The following is a 16,956-nucleotide window of genomic DNA, read 5'->3' as shown; positions in this document are numbered from 1 at the left end:
AGTACAGAACGGGCACATTGTCCTACTGTGGACTACAAAGTGAGGTCCACATCTCTATTATGTTACATATAGAGTTGCAACATTTCCAGTGGAATGTCAAAAATAACATTTTGATGATGTAGTTACTTAAACATTACAAAGTTTTTCCTATGAGGACATCTAAGATGTCAAAGAAAGCCAAGAAGAGGTGGCCTGTCAAATGGTTTTATCATAGGCAATGGTAAGTTGTAATGTTTCTTTTCACTCTTCCTAAATAGGGAAACATTCCCTGCCTGTACTCCATTTCCATTGATTTAAAGGGTCCTATCACCAGCATATATGCACTATTATTTATACAGCTTATGTTTCTCTGAACTGCAAAACTAAATAGGAAGGGAGCTGAAGTCCACAGCAGCTGGACATCCCTGTTCCCTGTCTATTCGGTTTTCTGGCAGTGGAACTCACCCGTGCCAATGTAAAAGCATGTCTTGTGCATCCTTCCAATGAAGAGCTCCAGACCAATAATGGCATAGATAATGATGACAAACAGGACAAGCAAAGCGATGTGTAACAGAGGGACCATGGCTTTCATTATGGAATTTAACACAATGTGTAAACCTACAGGAAACAACATAGCATTAACACAAAGAAACTCTGGTGTAGTAGATCCAGCGCAAAAGCTCCAACATGTTTCACATCAACTGCGTTGAGGTTCTGGGCCCCAGATTGTCCATTTATGTCTGGCTTCCACTTAGAAGCCAAGACGGGAGTAGACCTTTACAATTTTATGTGGCGGCCCTTATGATAATTAGTAAAGGTTCTTAACACTAGACCCAAACGTCTTCACGTTCAGTTGTTGAGTGTGACCAATTAGGGCCGGGTTCGGCTTTTAATGGGGGTTTCTTGAATATAACCCTTAGTGGAATTGTGTTCAACTTGAGCCAACCCTAGTTGTTCTCAAGCTTGTCCAACATAAAACCATTTTCTGCCTACAGAACATCTTCATTGTGTATCCGATGGTTTTAAATTTAGCTGTAGCCACTTATGCTAAACTCGTACCACCACAGGCCTGCTTTAGCATCTGTTCACCTTACATTAACAAAATATTCTGTTCTTACTTGGGACACCGGACACCAATCTGAGGGGTCTCAGGACACGAAACGCACGGAGGGCCTTCACATCAAACCCCCCTGGCTTCCCGCTCATGTGGTGTGCATCTCCTTGTTTGTGAGAAAACTGCTCCAAAATTACACTGAAGAGCCTACAAAAAAGAGAACAAGCAACACATCCCAAAGGGAACTGTAAACATATGCCAGTCCTTGACTGTGTACCCTTCTTTTGCCAGTAGATTTGGATCAATTTACACATCCGGCACCCCTAGGCATTTTATTCTGGTTATTTTTTAGCAGGATAAAGGGTTCCCTCTTTAAGATATCATCTCTTTATGACGCTGGGGATTCCGTCTGGATTAATGGCATTCAAAAAGAGATCACACCTTAAAAACAGCCTTTTTCCCGCCAAAAAATACTCAGCAGAAAATGTTACTATATTTGCTGACATTCAACCATTTTTAAGATATTTTTACTTAACAATTGTTAACAATTGTATAGTTTATATATATATATATATATATATATATATATATATATATGTAAAAATGTATTCTGAATTGTGCTTTAATTCTTACCCAATAACGACGATGACAAAGTCAAGCAAGTTCCAGCCGTTTCGGATGTAGGCACTCGGGTGCATGACCAGCCCATAGGCAATGATTTTCAGAAAGCTCTCCACGGTGAAAATGATCAGGAAGATATACTCCACTTGTTCCTAGAACAGAGCCACGGAGGCCATTCATGTGGTAAATTAATACGTTTCAGTATTCATCCAAAAACAGGATCACTAAATCACTAAAATATTAATACCCATAATGGGTTGAACATTGATCTGACCAAAAGTATATCTATTTTCATGGACAGGCATCTGGTATCCTCCAGTAGAAGGATATCAGCTGATTTCACTTGGCTAAATATTAATCTATTTCATATGGAATATTACATTTTCATGCTTATGAAGCCAGAATTTATCAACTTGTATCAATCTTGTAGTATAATTACATCTTGCATTATTGGGGTATTTATCTCTTATGGTTGCACATCATCAATGTTTATATGACTTGCCAAGAAGGATTGTGGAAGAATATGTGAACCTGTGAATATTTTATATTAAAATATACCAACCGCCTGAAAGTTGGAAAGACAAATCTGCATTAATGAGGCCAATGGGAGAAGCCCATTTCTTTGCAGTTTTGTTGAAATTCGTGAGAATATGTGTGTAATTTAGTTTTTTTCCCCCTACAGATTTTATATAAGAAGGTATTACTTCACGGAGAGGGTGGTGGAGTAGAATAGCCTCTCAGCAGAAGTGGTTGGGGTAATACACTTCAGGAAGACTAATGAAGTCGGTGAGAGAATCAGACAATCAAATGAGACCAGATGCCAAGAGAGCGCTCGTCTCTCGCTGCTGTTTAAAATGTTTAAAATGTCATAATGTTTAAAATTTTTAACTCCTCTCCTGCTTAATGTTATTCATAAGAAGGAATATGTTAGCGCTCTCGCTACAGTCTGTAGCCTTCATGAGGTTTATTACGTACAGCGCTACGGAATTTGATGGCGCTATATAAAACAATAAATAATAAATAATAATGGGCACATTTAAACCAAATCCTAGACGGTTACTAAAAAACTGTACTTTCTCCTCCTCGGAGATGGGATTCCCCCTCCTCCTGGGAAAAGCCCAGAGTGCAGGATTAGATCTCTTTACTAGTTGAACGATCTAAAATTAGCCTTAACCACTGGAAGATTAGAATGTCAATGAGACCGAGAGGAAGGAAGCGGAATCCAGCTGTCTTCTCCGCGTCTGCTTCTCAGATCTCTGGTTCCGCACAAGTTCAGACCTTAGCTTTTGCGAAAATTAAGTTTCCAAAAATAGAGTTACCAGATTGCTATCTTGATAAGCGAGGACATGTTCCACATTAAAAGAAAAAACATCTCCAATAATACCTGTTCATAGTCTCACACGTTTGTGGATTATTTACTAAAGGACCCAATGCAGAGAACATGGAGTCCTATAAGCCTTCAGGACTTCTGAGGTCTCTTCTGCCACCTAAAGAAGAGACCACAAGGTCCTGAACACGTTTTTGGGATAACTAAGAGAAAGAGATAGAATGTTTCTAAAGGAAACATTGAATTGTTTCTTTCTTATTCGGTCTGAAGTAGAGACCTCTTGGGTTACCAAAAGGTTGTGTGACGGTACCTTTTTTTTCTATGTTATTCCAATCAAAAATATCATATTCTCCTAAAGACCTCTATTTTCTGTAATAATATCTAAAGGAAGATTCTCTAAATGAGGACTTTGCCTCATCGTAAAGGGCCAAACCCAGTAAGCTTTTTCCTGCAATAATGATCGAGCCGGCCCTAAATTAAGCAATAAGAACGTTCTACTTTAACGTCATCTCGATAATGTTTCTCTTTTTCACTTCCCTGTTGTGTTCCAGTACACGCTCAGTTTTTCTCAGAATCTATGGTGTAGTTTACCAGGTTGTGGTTGGCCACGTTGGAGTCATCTTCAGGGAAGGGTATATATACACCCAACGCTACACAGTTTGCAAAAATGGTCATCAGGATGAGGATATCAAAAGGTCTGATGTATATTGGTTAAGGAGGAACATGGAACCTTCGGAGCGCATGGTACACTATGGTGACAGATGACTCACGACCAGTGAACATAGCTTATAGTTGGAAGTCAGGTCGCTTAACTCATATGGCTATGATTGAGCAACTCATCTACTCATTAAAGCGATGTTCACTGTGAATTCGGCCACAGGCCAAGTTCTCTCAACCTTTACAAAGAGTTGCTAATAAAAAGAAAGCAGCTCGTCTATTTTCAATAAGTGGACTTTGGGGTCAAATTGAAAAAAGTAGAAAAAAGCTTTAACTAGCTCCATAGAAGACTGGGACTTAGAAACTGGATGATCAATTTGCCTGGTAACGCAACCCATGACTCGACTGACATACTGCGTGATAATATCTAGCTTTTGCTGATTGAGGCTATGTTTGCAATTAGAAGGCATTAGCGCCTATAACCTCCAGGTAAGGATACTTCCACTCCACGATGCTGATACAAGCCCTGCGGATGGGGTTGTTGAGATACAGACAAAAGAGAGCCCTGGGGTTCCTGTGTACCCCACTTGCTCCCTGGTTCTTGTGTTTGCTGTAATGTTGCCTCTTCTTCTGAGCCTGTGAACTGGTGGTAGAGTTTAGGGTGTCCGTTCCGTTCATCACCACTCCGTCCATTGAGTAACGCCAACAGGCCAACGCGGCCTCCACGCCTTCTATGAATGGCTCTGCTTCCTCACTGGAGTATGGTGGAGCGGGGCCTAAGAGTACAACCCAACAGAAACAACTGACATAATATTACAAGAAACACACTGCTGATATTAGGTAGGCTTGATGCACTAAGGCAGCCATAGCTAGTGAGGGTCATCTTCTCACTGTGGAGACTTCTTAGCGAGTGGAGACGAGGCTCACTGAACCAGTTCGGGTTCCCAACACTTAAACATAAGCAGCTCAATAATATAGCTTTTCATATTTGGGATGGTCATAGAGGTCTCTTGGATGTCCTTGGATATTTTTAGAGCTATATTAAAAGTGGTATTGGCATTTCCAGAACACAACGTGCTCACCTTTTTCATCTTCCACCGATTCCGACATCCTCTGCCCAGGTTGGGATCCTACAGGTTGGATGAGTTGAAGGAAGCGTCCCTAAACGTTATATTCCCGTCTCTGTATTCTTCGGCAACCTTTAAATTCGGACTACCGGCCCCCAGCATAGCAAAGACTCCGCTCTTCCTGGATCCAAGGCTGGACAGAAGACAGATCCTGGGAGATTAGCAGATGGACAGATGCAAAGACAAAACGACGGACGACGAGCGACATGATCTAAAAGCTAAAGGAATATATAAAGTGGGGGAAGAGATAAAGGGGGGCTTTTGTGATACTTGCCTAGGGGTGAACCAGGTACCAGTTACCTCCCCATGCTTTGCTGTTCCGTGCCAGGTTGTGCCCGGTTTCCTGATCTCCGTCATCCCCTCCCTTCATCAGGGGATTACCAGAGATTGAATGCTGAGCCTTTATAACAGGGTGGGGGGAGGGACCCGACGCATACTGTGAGATAGGAGATGTACACGGAGGATGCAAACATACATACATGCTAACGTCATGTGTAAATCAAAGGATTTACTCAAATGTATGAAGGTTGGCAACGGGGGAGGGGATTTAACACGAATGGTGGATGTCTTATCAGGACAAATCCCGACATTGGTGGGTGGGAAATTTAAGCAGAAAAATAGGCAGGGGGGTAACACGGCATTCCCGGGGGCCACAGGGCATCTTGGTGCATGACTGGCATGATCTGGTGCTGCCGTGTGTGGCCAGCCAGCCACACACTACGTGAGCATAAAAAAGGAACGTGCGGCCGCCATATCCAGCCGCTGGCCATAAAGTGCCAGGGCCGCCATGTCTTCACCAGTCCTGACTGCTCCATTTGCAGCTGGGGCAAATAACATCTGCAATTAACCCTTTCTGAATATATGGCCTTGTGCAAAGTATCTGTTATCTCCATACCTGGGAACTCTGAGGGTATGACCCTGAATCTCTGGGTTTTTGCCCCAATCTCAGGGTGAAGGGGCAGATTCTCAGGGTCACACAGTCTGGTACTGACCCCTTCTGATGCTTTACCTACCAGTACGTTATAGTTGATATCCCTGCTTGAATACAGGTTATTCAACTAAGTGTATCTTCAACTAATTACTTAAGTCAAGGTTTCCGCAAGCGCAGCTATTAGAGCCATTTGGGTAACACATTTGGTGAGTCGCTACATAGAATCTTCACCATGGGCTATTAGAGGGTTAATAATTAAAGACTGTCAGGGTTGGCCAGGTTCCCAGGTACGGTCAGATCGTTGGCTATTTTTCTGCAAAGTTGGCACCTCGCGATTGTTTTATTACATTGAGATAGCGAGGAGGATCCCGTATTTTCCGTGACGTCACAGAAAAGGACTAGAACAATATCGGATCCGTAGGCGCATGCGCAATGTGGCAGAACATGACGATGCTCACATGTATTGTGAATGGAGAATTATATAAGGTCACGTTACTACCACGTAGTGCGGTTGCCGTAGTTACATCATTACATTTACTCTCAAAAACACTGAGACTTATTTACAGGGTAGCATTCTCCGGAAAACAACACGCTTGAGGTAGAAGCCGCAGCCCTGCTGCTGCCCCCTCCTCTATTTGAGGATTCTCTCACTGAGAATCTTCTAGAACAAGGGTGTCCAGCCTGTGGCCCTCCAGCTGCTGCAGGACTACATGTCCCATACTCCTCAGCCAGCCCCTTAGCTGAAAGAGCATTATGGGAGATGTAGTCCTGCAGCAGCTGGAGGGCCGCAGGTTGGACACCCCCTGTTCTAGACGCTGCCAATCAGTGGCAGGAACGTGCTGCCAATGAAATCCTTGGGAGCACTTTATTCGCATGCGCACAGGGGTCTATAGTGACCTCCGCCCGCATCGTCCGGGGGCCACGCAGCTATCATGAGCACTAATGGAGTGTCCCTTTAAGCACCAGGGAGTGACACATATATGTATACAGTACATGTCAGCACAGAGACGCACAATGTACCTTTATTGTTTAGTTACACGATTTTGTTTACCAAACACATTTGATACAAATTTATAAACATAGACGTCTCTTTATAGGACTGCAGAACGAGCAAATCCACGAAACAAGCTGAACCCCTGGAAAAAAGGGAAATAAGAGGAGGAAAGAGGGAAAATCAGCAGAGGAAAAAGGGAGATCAGGGGGGGGGGTATTTTGGTTCTTCCTCCGGCCCATAGGTATCCACTATTCTCTCCTCCCCAATGATGGCACCTTTAAAACTAAGATTCATTTAAAATAACCTTTGTGCATGTATGTATGTGTGTATATATATCTATATATCTATATATGTGTGGGTGTGTGGGTGTATGTATGTATTGCCCAGGTAGGTATCCCACTGTTTATCACATCTGATTCCGCACTACATTTCCCGGCGTGCACGGCGGCTAGTGATGGGCGGAAGCATCCTTCCGGTCACTAGGCAGTTCAGCGCATCCCGCTATTTGGAGCGGAGGAGTTGGCCCGCTAGCTGGCGCATAGGATTCTGGGTCTTGTAGTCTGGAGGTGAAGGGTTTCCTGTGTGCTGTAGTAAGAGTAAAAGCTGCACTGGATACGGGGAATGAAGCGAGACACGGAGTCTTAGCTGGAAACTGACACGAGTATTATAGACACGGGCACCGGGACTGCGGCACAGGCACTCGGCACACAAGCAGTATTATAGAAACCCAGATACATGAATTTCTCCACACAGCCGGCCGCTGCGGACACTTCATATACAGCAGCCGTGCCATGGAGGAAGTGGATCGGATTCTCATTCATACTTTGCGGACCTGTGGCACGTAAGTACCCTGTGCTGGCACCAGCCCCATGTAACCTATAAAAGCACAAGATCATGTGACCTGCACCCCATGATGGGACTTGCACCCCATCACATGACTGGCTGCCTCCTGCACCCCATCACATGACTGGCTGCCTCCTGCACCCCATCACATGACTGGCTGCCTCCTGCACCCCATCACATGACTGGCTGCCTCCTGCACCCCATCACATGACTGGCTGCCTCCTGCATCCTCCTGCACCCCACCATCTAGTTCTCCCCGCACCCCATCCTAAGCCTTGTCACCCCGTGCCCGTCATGTTCTTCCGCACGCAGTGAGTTGCCCCCTCCTGCGTCTCATTCACTTTTTGCAGCGTGCTGTGAGCCGTATCTTGTGACATCCTCCTCCTTCTGTTAGCTGAATCATGTGACGTGTGTACAACACGCACCTCGTCATGTACCATCTCATCATGCGTGATGCTTCATGTTGTTGTGTATAAAGCGCTTGACAAGTAGTTCCCCACATACCCATCATCCGTTGGATCCCGTGACGTGATCCCTGCATCCACTCAATATTACAGGTCACGTGACATGCTTTCCCTGCGCCGCCGTTGTCTGCTGTCACGTATAAAATAAAAGTAGATCAACCTGGAACTCCAAAATTTCCCTATCCTCTTCCATTCCGCCTCGTGTTAGTCATGTGACGCCATTCATCATACACTTCCATGTGCCACATATGTGCCAGGTCATAGGACACGCTTCGGCTCTGCTCGGTTGCATGAGATGCTTTTGCTCGCATGTTATGGTATAAGGCTCCATACATTAACACGCAACCCATGTGTTTCTTGGCCTGTTGATACTAATTATAAAGCATAAGCTATTCCTTACATATAGTTCCCGGCTTAGTGTTCTGGGAGTGACTAATGGATCTCTTCATAGCTGGCAAAATTTTTTGAAGTTTACTGATTTTACAGTAAGTTTAACCAAAAAAGGCTAGATATATTGAAAATCCTTGTGTGGACATTATGTAACCCTTCAGGAATTTTTTGGGGCCGACCCCAAGTGTAAAGACGTGGACCTCCATGCTCGCTTGTACCTAGAGGGATACCAACAGCCCCCCAGCGACGAGGCCGATGAATGCCAAAACGTACGTCTGGGGTTGTTGGTTCCCTCTCACATTTCGGTTCTGACGGCCCTCGTGGGCCGGATCAGGTTTATATGTCAGTGGAGGTTTTTCCCCTGTAAAACATGAGGGTGGATGTACTGTAGATATCATTCAGACCAAACAGATGGGCAGCTTTAAAGGTCCACATGGCCAAATCACCGTAGGACGTGTACGTAAGGGTTTTCAGGTTGTAGCCTCTTCTGGGGATCGGACTGCTTGTGTCGGCAGTTACGTCGCGGGTCACAAAGTCTACTCCTTGGCAAAAATGTACATTTATATCTCTAACGTCACATCCTATAGGCATCAGCTGGAAAGTAGCTTTCCGTAGACTGCTGAAAAGAAGGTCTACAAAACATTAACAGGTCTATGTTGGAGAAGATAAAGAATAGTTACTGGAAATGGAGAAAGTAACAACAATGTTACGGTCCACAAGAGCTACAAAGGCTATAAAGCAATGTCCGCTCCTCCTTTTAATCCTTTTTTCCCCCCGTTCCTACAGTGAGGTCCCAGAAGACGTACAGAGCGTGCGACAGTTCAACACCGAGCTTATTGTAGAGGCCGTGGTGAGATGTCTGCGAGTCATAAACCCCTCGGTCGGGGCAAGTCTCAGCCACACGCTGCCCCCGGGCATGTCGGCTCGGTTCCGCATAGGCACCAGTTTGGCTCAGGCTTGTCAGGTGAGCTGGCCCCTCCGCGCTCTCGCCCCTCCTCCTACTCGCCCCTCTGCGCTCTCGCCCCTCCTCCTACTCGCCCCTCTGCGCTCTCGCCCCTCCGCGCTCTCGCAAAATGTCGATTAAAGGTGATGTTCCACCTACTATTCTGAATGTGATGGCCTTTTTTTTTATGGGAGCACTTAGTAGCCATGTGGCACAATATTTTGTCTAAGTGGAACAGCACCTTTAAATGACAGTTTCTGCATGCTTTAGCTCTACAAAATCAACACTTTCACTAAAAGCTGTGTGTGTTGTATGTATTGCCTGTTGGTCGTGTGTGTGTGTGTGTGTGATAGACAACTTTAGCCCCAAATTCTTTAGTTTATTTGATTTAGGGCAGAAAAGTAACTAGCGTGTTAGGACTATCGTCATGTTTTGAAGTCGGTGAAGAACGAGACGTTTCTCAGATCCCGAGGTATTGCTGATGTTTCAAAATCTGTTATTCTCTCAGGACCTGGGATATTCTGGGGAAATTGGTTACCAGACGTTTCTGTACAGCAGCGAACCCGACATCCGAGCGCTTCTTATCTTCCTGGCAGAGAAGCTCCCCCGAGACTCGCACGAGGACGCTCATCAGCCAGCAGGTACCGTCTAAAGGACACAGAAAAGACTCGCTGGTATATTTACAACATGGAGGAAGATTATTATTATTATTATTATTATCTTTTACACACAAAGTGATTTATTTAAACTGTACTCACAGAATTGTTACTGTAACTATGCTGTGTTATTGTTAAAATAAGTTTTTATTGGCTATTTAATATTTTGATTATATAAAAAAAAAAAATATTCTCCTTTTGCAGGAAAATCTACCATCCTCCAAAGAGACATTGGAGCCAAAATAAAACAACAGATGTCTCTCCCTTGGGTGCCTCCTTTATGTCGAACTGCCTCTCTACAACGATCTCAGGTATGTGCTCCCGGCGACCACAGGGGGGCAGTAGTGCTTCATAAAATCCAGGGATGTACATTTTTAGGACTTACGAGAAGGAGCGTTGCATGGTATTGACTAACTGAGAATTTAATTGCAAGCTTTGGAGACCAAGTCCCTTCCTCAGGCATGTTTTAGCTTCATTAATGCCTGAGGAAGGGACCTAACAACTTGGTCTCGAAAGCTTGCAATTAAACTCCCAATAAATGGTATCATCTTAACTATAGTTTTCTCAACGGCTAACACGGTACAAACCCTTTTATGATAGTAATCTACAGAGTTATAAATCTTTGGTTAAAAATCTGTTTTCTGAAGTTTAATAAAGTCTGGGTGTTTTTTTTTGCCATTTCAGAGCCTGTACCGGTTGCATTGTTTTCATTCCCAGCCTCTTTCTTTGGCTGGAGATTCTTCCATGAAATCCGTCCCAGCTGGTAAGATACATGGGTGTCTTAGCTACAACATGCGGGAATCGGGAGGGATGGACACGTAGACGTCTTGCTACGTGTTGGACCTCTCAGCCGCTGTTGTGTCTCTTTTTTTGTAGAAAGGCAGGAGTATTGGGCCAAATACCTCCCGTTTGTGACTGCACAGCTGCCCCACGTCTCCTCCGTGGCTGCGTCCCTGCTGGAAAGGAACACTGCAGAGATCAGCGCCGTGCAGGAATGGGAGGCCGAGTGGAAGAGTCAGGGCTTGGCTTCTCGCTTACCCCCCGAGGTGAGTTCCCTTTAAGGTCCTTTAAACCAGGTCTCTATAGCTCCCCTCCATTTTTGTATCGGAGCCACGTCTCCCACCAGCGACCTGCGCAAAGTCCCCCATCCCTCACGAAGTAAATGCAGTGAGACATACTTGGCCAGTACATCTAGCGATTGGCATTTGATGTGGTTCTGCTACATCTGATGGTCTACCTTTTGGCCAGCCCTGCTTCATGCCACAGATCCTCCGTTCCTGGATGATTCCTCCAGTCCACCTTTAAGTCTGCCTCCCAAAAACAGTTTATCACTTGTCACATGTTTATTTGTCTTTCCTGCAGGATTACCGCAGTAAGAAACGCCAGCGACTTCAGAAGCGAATACAGGATCAGCTACGCAAGTACAGCCAGCTCCTGACAGAGAATCAGATCCCAACGTCTTCCTCGCAAGACCTCCTGGACGTCTTGAGGGCTTTTAACATGGAGGGCGCAGCGGATCAGCACAAAGGGTCTAGATTCACTCATGCCCAGAAGTTCACACACCAACAGGTATCGCTACAATTCAATCAAAGGGAACACGTGTTAATACTTGAACATTTATAAAGACTCAACATCCAAGGGTTTACTGTTATAGAGTCTAACCGTAGAGTAGCTAATCAAGAGCAGGTACTACAGATGGGATTAATACCCTGATCGTTTGCCTGTTTCCATACTAATTTTGATGTATTCGTTAACAGGATCCTCAAAAACTGAGAGAGCAAATGCAAAGAGCTACAGAAGTTCTTCCCAAGAAAGACACACAGGTATGCTATAAGAGACATATTTTAGGGATAATAGCGGCAGATGTTCTAATGGCTGATTATATGGGGTTTCAGGTGACGGGTTCGCTAAGGGTTATGAAAAAAAACCCCTAAATAACAGTAAATTGTGGTCACTATGTCCCCAAATCATGTGTTTGCAGAAATGTACTTTTCTGAATACCGTATTTCCATTTCTACACTGTTAGTTTGGTTCTTACTTTGACCAGGAGCATGCGCCATTACTTAGATTGTGTCCAGTCTAGGGGTAGCCAACATCTCCGGCGATACCCGTCGGGGGTTGAGTCCCTGGTCTTCATCACAAATGATTTAAACGTCTCTGGGAATGGTTATGTCTGATTGCTTTTTTTGAAGTGTTGTTTGTCTTGGACAGTAGGTAAGACATAGAGGATCTTTTGGGCTGCAGAGACTGTAATTTTATTTGATTGACCACCTCTGCCTATTGCCAGGACGAGGATGCAGAACAGCGGGAGTTGACATCTTTGCAGCAACAAATTGATGTAATGGAGAAGGAGATCCAGGAACTCACTGAAAGCACCAAACTTCTCCAGCTGACCTTGACTCAGGTGAGTTGATTCACAAGTGTTGATCAGAGAGAGGCAGGAACCTCGCGCTGAACGTCTGTGGCTTCTCATCTCATTCAGGCTGGTGGGGAGGCCGGTGAGATGCACCAGCAATGTGAGGAGAAGGAGAAGGTGGTCAGAGTGAAGAAAAGAGCCGTGGAGCTGCTTCCAGACGCAGAGAACAACCTGACCAAGTTACAGGTAGACCGGATCTAAAATTAAATGAGAACCCCCAGAGTCAATACGCAATTATCTGGACTCACTAACCAGCTGGATCCTAAATCACTCAAAATGACCTTCATGATAACGTACGCACAGAGCCCTAAATCAGTAGGGAATCACAGTATACCCTCGTCTCTATACTGCTTGGCGTATGTGTAGTGATCTCAATTTCTGCTCTGTCAGTGTACATAAAGGGCTCTAAATGACTAGCCTGTCAGTATACACGCAGAGCCTAAGCAGCTAGTGTGTCAGTTTACATATAGAACCCTAAGACGCTGCATGGTGTGTATGACAGGTCAAGGTATCAGGGCTCAGATAGCAACCTTTTCTTGGTACCCGCAAAGCCACGAAACACCAGAAAATTAGACTTCATCTCCATGAAACGCTGATTGAGTTACATTCAGAATTGATGAAGCTGCTGTGTCCCGTTGTTTTATCCAGGCTCTGGTGGACAGCAGTGCTCTTCGGATGGTTAATCTCGTGGGGCAATGGGAGACTCACCGCGTCCGCTTGTTGGAGGAATATCGAGCTCTAAGGAAGGCTCACCAGGAGCAGGAGGTATGTTCCCAACATGTCAACACTGAGTGATTGGTGTTTATCAGTGATCGGTGAATCGAACTGCAATCATTGTCCTGGGCATCGTGCAGCCGTCATTTCCAAACAGAGGTTATTGACCTGCCTACCTTATCACCCCATGATTTCAGCGAATGAGCATCTTTAATCAGAAGCGCCGGGTTTCTGATACGCTCACACACATTAAGTGCCGGTGAGCAACGTCAATTTGGTCAAGGGAAGAAAATTAGAACGGCCATTTATTATTTTAAATTAGGAGCTGTATTTTGGTTACACTTCTTTGAGATCGTACTACAAGAGTGAGCCCCCTAAGCAAGTAAGCTGTCTGCATTGGGGTCTTATTTGCTGAGCTGTGGTTAGATCATCATATTTGCCAGTATGCACCTGACCACGTCTTCCCGCTGCTCGGTGGTATCTGTGTAAGCTGTTTTATAACGGGGGGGCTTCCTAGGAGGGTCGGATTTGCATACAAATTACTAATACAAATTGTTAAAACTCGCGGGTTTATCAGTTTGCAGCTAACTGAATTTCTGTTAAAAGTACAGAAATGCAAACTTATCGTTTCATTTTATTTTTTGTTAAAACAGGGTTGCGCCTTTTCATGCAAGAGAACATGTATTATTATTATGGGATACTTTTCCTGTTCCACTGACACCATTGTTATTAGAACAGTAAATAAAACTAATATAACAGGGCCAATAAAAAAAAAAAAAAAAACCAACATAATATGTAAAAGGGCCAAGTAGCTGAAATGTGTCGATTCTTCTCTTTATTGTCCGTTGTGTCCCAGGATGAATCCTCGCGCTGGATGAAAGAGGCTAAAGATTTGTACGACAAGATCCGCGGAGCAGCCGACGAAGCCAAACGCAAGGAGGAACTCTACAAGCAGCTGGTGAGACGTTCTCTGGTTCTGGGGCTTTACTTATCGTAAGCCTGGTCCCTTTTGGTGTCGTTCTTCGGTTCTGGGGCTTTACTTATCGTAAGCCTGGTCCCTTTTGGTGTCGTTCTCCGGTTCTGGGGCTTTACTTATCGTAAGCCTGGTCCCTTTTGGTGTCGTTCTCCGATTCTGGGGCTTTACTTATCGTAAGCCTGGTCCCTTTTGGTGTCGTTCTCCGATTCTGGGGCTTTACTTATCGTAAGCCTGGTCCCTTTTGGTGTCGTTCTCTGATTCTGGGGCTTTACTTATCATAAGCCTGGTCCCTTTTGGTGTCGTTCTCCGGTTCTGGGGCTTTATTTATCATAAGCCTGGTCCCCTTTGGTGTCGTTCTCCGTTGGCTTCTCAGAAGGGTTCACCCAAGGAAAGAGTCAAGACTCCCAAGGACCAAGTCCCCATGACTCTGACTGGTTTATATAAAAATGTATAGCTGTGTCTCCACAGCATTGTATTACATGTATGTACAGATACCAGCAGGTTCTGTACACTATTACAATCACGTTAAAATGACAAATTGGCAATAACATTAAACCCACGTTGAGACCTCGTGCAGAAGGAGACGAGGGCCCTTAATTTGTTCCTGAAAGCAGAGGACTTCTTAAAGTGTCTTTTTGGCTTCTAAATCCCATTTCAAAAATCCATCATATTTTGTTGTACTGTCTTCATTGACTCCCACGGATATAGGTTACGGTTTTCTGTATAAGGATGTCCTTTTCTACTTCAGCTGCTTGTGTCCCTTACAGATGTCTGAGTACGAGTCTCTGCCCAAAGAAGTCTCCCGGGCCGCATATACCCAGCGCATCCTGGAGATTGTGAGCAATATAAAGAAACAGAAGGAGGAGATTACCAAGGTACGACACGGACAGGAGTTACAGCACGTGGTCCTTCGCAGTGCTTTAAAATAGAGTATAAGAGGTCACTGGCGTCAGGAGTTAAGGAGACTGCATAGAATCCACAAAGAAGTATAGGGCCAGGTCAGGTCATAAAGTCCTGTCCGTGTCTCTAGACACTTTCTGGCTATGTGTCAAATAACAACAAAAAAAAATGTGAAGATCGGAGCAGTTTATCATTATAATTTTTTTATTCCAGATCCTCTCGGACACCAAGGATCTACAGAAGGAGATTAACAGTCTAACTGGGAAGGTGGACCGGACCTTCGTGGTTACAGATGAGCTCGTGTTTAAGGTACAGTTTTCTCTCTAGGTCCTTCTTTGTCCTCCTTGCTTCTGCCTTCTTTCAAAAAAAATGCTAGCCTAACACTGTATGTTTTTGTTACTTAGGATGCCAAGAAGGATGAGCCAGTGAGGAAGGCTTACAAATACCTGGCTGCTCTTCATGAGGTAAGAGGCAGAAGTGGGCAAAGTGTGGACCTTAACGTCCGTTTAAATTCACATTTTTTCAGTGTATTAATAAATAAAGCTAAGGTTGTGTCTGGCAAGCGCACCTGCACACTTTCGCCTCTTGGTGGCAGTATTGGGTTGTCTCTTTATTCAGATGATTGTGTGCGTCTTTTTATTTCTTATATTTTGGCAATCTGTTCATACTTGCATGTGTATATTTCTTCTCCCTCCAGAATTGCAGTCAGCTGATCCAAACCATTGAGGACACTGGGACAATACTTAGAGAAATCCGTGATTTAGAGGAGCAGGTATGGTATTAGTATTTTTATTTTGGGGGGGGTTTATTGTTAGAGCTGCTTGGTCTTGAAAAAAGGAGAACATAAACCCCCCTGCACAGTGTGTCTTAGTGTAATGATTCCTGAAAGGATATTTGCGTTTACGACAATAATCACCCAACCACTCCAATTACAGCTGTGGCCCCTGTTCTGTGTTATCGTAGCCCGGTGTACTAGACAAACACCCTGACTCCCTATCATGACACCCTTACTGCATGTGATAAACAATAGAATGGCTCAGTCTTAATTACCCATTTGGACTTCCTGGCTAACTATAGTCTATGGAGGAACGGACTTCATTTGCATTGGCAAAAAAATATCAGCTCAATGTGGTGTTTGAGGTGGAAAAGTCACCCAAGATAACACATGATCCACATATATGACCCTCCCTGCTCTTCCTGCAGATAGAGACAGAGACCGCCAAGAAGACCCTGAGTAATCTACAGAAGATTTTAGAGGATTATAAGGCCATCAAACAGGAGAATGCCATTTTGCTTGGACGTGTCAAGGAGGCCTAGAAGATTTCATTCCACGAAGCCCCGTCTTCAGCTTTTTATAGCCGAGGCTAAGCGGGGATCTCATTTATACGTGTACTGGCTGCGTAGCGGGCATAATACTCTATTCTTCAGATTCATTTGTAACACAGAAGGACTCTCCGTACTAAATAAAACACATCTAGGTAGACGTGCATGTATGGATTTTTATTTTATTTTCACTTCTGTATGTGATCTGCGAGGCCGTACCGAACAAAGAGAGAAACGTGGGAGCCGTGGGTGAAACGAGACTCCAGGGCTCCTGCGCCATTTAATTTAGAAACTGGTGGAGAATGCACCACAATATACATAAAAAGTATTATAATTCACTTTAGACAATGGATCACAATTTGAGGCAAAAATTCAGAACAGAGCAACGGTTTACCTGATTATTTTATTATATTATTTTTGGGATGGGTTTGGACATTCAGTGTTACCAGGGGTGATGTTTCTAACACTGTAATTAGTTTTAAAAGTGTTGAATTCTTCTCTTATTCCATTTCACGTAAGCGCTAGCTCTGTCCCGACTCCGCGGGGACTCGGCCGCTGCGGGCAGACTTCTACAGGCGCCTGTGCTGAAGGTCCGCTCTGTGACCGCTTGCTTACAGTAAATCTGGATGTTTTACTGGATT

The 16,956-nt window shown here is 44.5% G+C and overlaps 2 protein-coding genes across 2 annotated transcripts in view; one reads left to right on the top strand and one right to left on the bottom strand.

The window, feature by feature from the left end:
* CACNA1F (calcium voltage-gated channel subunit alpha1 F) overlaps positions 1 to 4,748 on the bottom strand; it is a 29,541-nt gene extending 24,793 nt beyond the window's left edge. The window contains exons 1-6 of the mRNA XM_053472566.1: positions 4,721 to 4,748; positions 4,138 to 4,414; positions 3,573 to 3,678; positions 1,667 to 1,806; positions 1,098 to 1,240; positions 445 to 597 (exon numbers count right to left, since the gene is read on the bottom strand). Coding sequence (XP_053328541.1) covers positions 445 to 597; positions 1,098 to 1,240; positions 1,667 to 1,806; positions 3,573 to 3,678; positions 4,138 to 4,414; positions 4,721 to 4,748 — 847 coding nt within the window. The remainder of the gene's footprint in view (positions 1 to 444; positions 598 to 1,097; positions 1,241 to 1,666; positions 1,807 to 3,572; positions 3,679 to 4,137; positions 4,415 to 4,720) is intronic.
* A 2,488-nt stretch (positions 4,749 to 7,236) lies between these two features.
* CCDC22 (coiled-coil domain containing 22) lies at positions 7,237 to 16,473 on the top strand. The gene is made up of 17 exons (XM_053473443.1): positions 7,237 to 7,531; positions 9,174 to 9,351; positions 9,839 to 9,971; positions 10,191 to 10,297; positions 10,671 to 10,749; positions 10,863 to 11,032; positions 11,349 to 11,555; positions 11,744 to 11,809; positions 12,274 to 12,390; positions 12,469 to 12,588; positions 13,051 to 13,167; positions 13,973 to 14,074; positions 14,860 to 14,967; positions 15,206 to 15,301; positions 15,397 to 15,456; positions 15,690 to 15,764; positions 16,196 to 16,473. Exons 1-17 carry the CDS (start codon positions 7,482 to 7,484, stop codon positions 16,307 to 16,309), a joined length of 1,899 nt encoding a protein of 632 aa, XP_053329418.1. The 5' UTR covers positions 7,237 to 7,481; the 3' UTR covers positions 16,310 to 16,473.
* Positions 16,474 to 16,956: the final 483 nt, after the last annotated feature.

This window comes from Spea bombifrons, chromosome 8, assembly GCF_027358695.1.
Source record: "Spea bombifrons isolate aSpeBom1 chromosome 8, aSpeBom1.2.pri, whole genome shotgun sequence".
Lineage (NCBI taxonomy): Eukaryota > Metazoa > Chordata > Amphibia > Anura > Pelobatidae > Spea > Spea bombifrons.
Note: the sequence above shows the minus strand (reverse complement) of the source record. Positions and strands in the feature narration are given on the sequence as shown.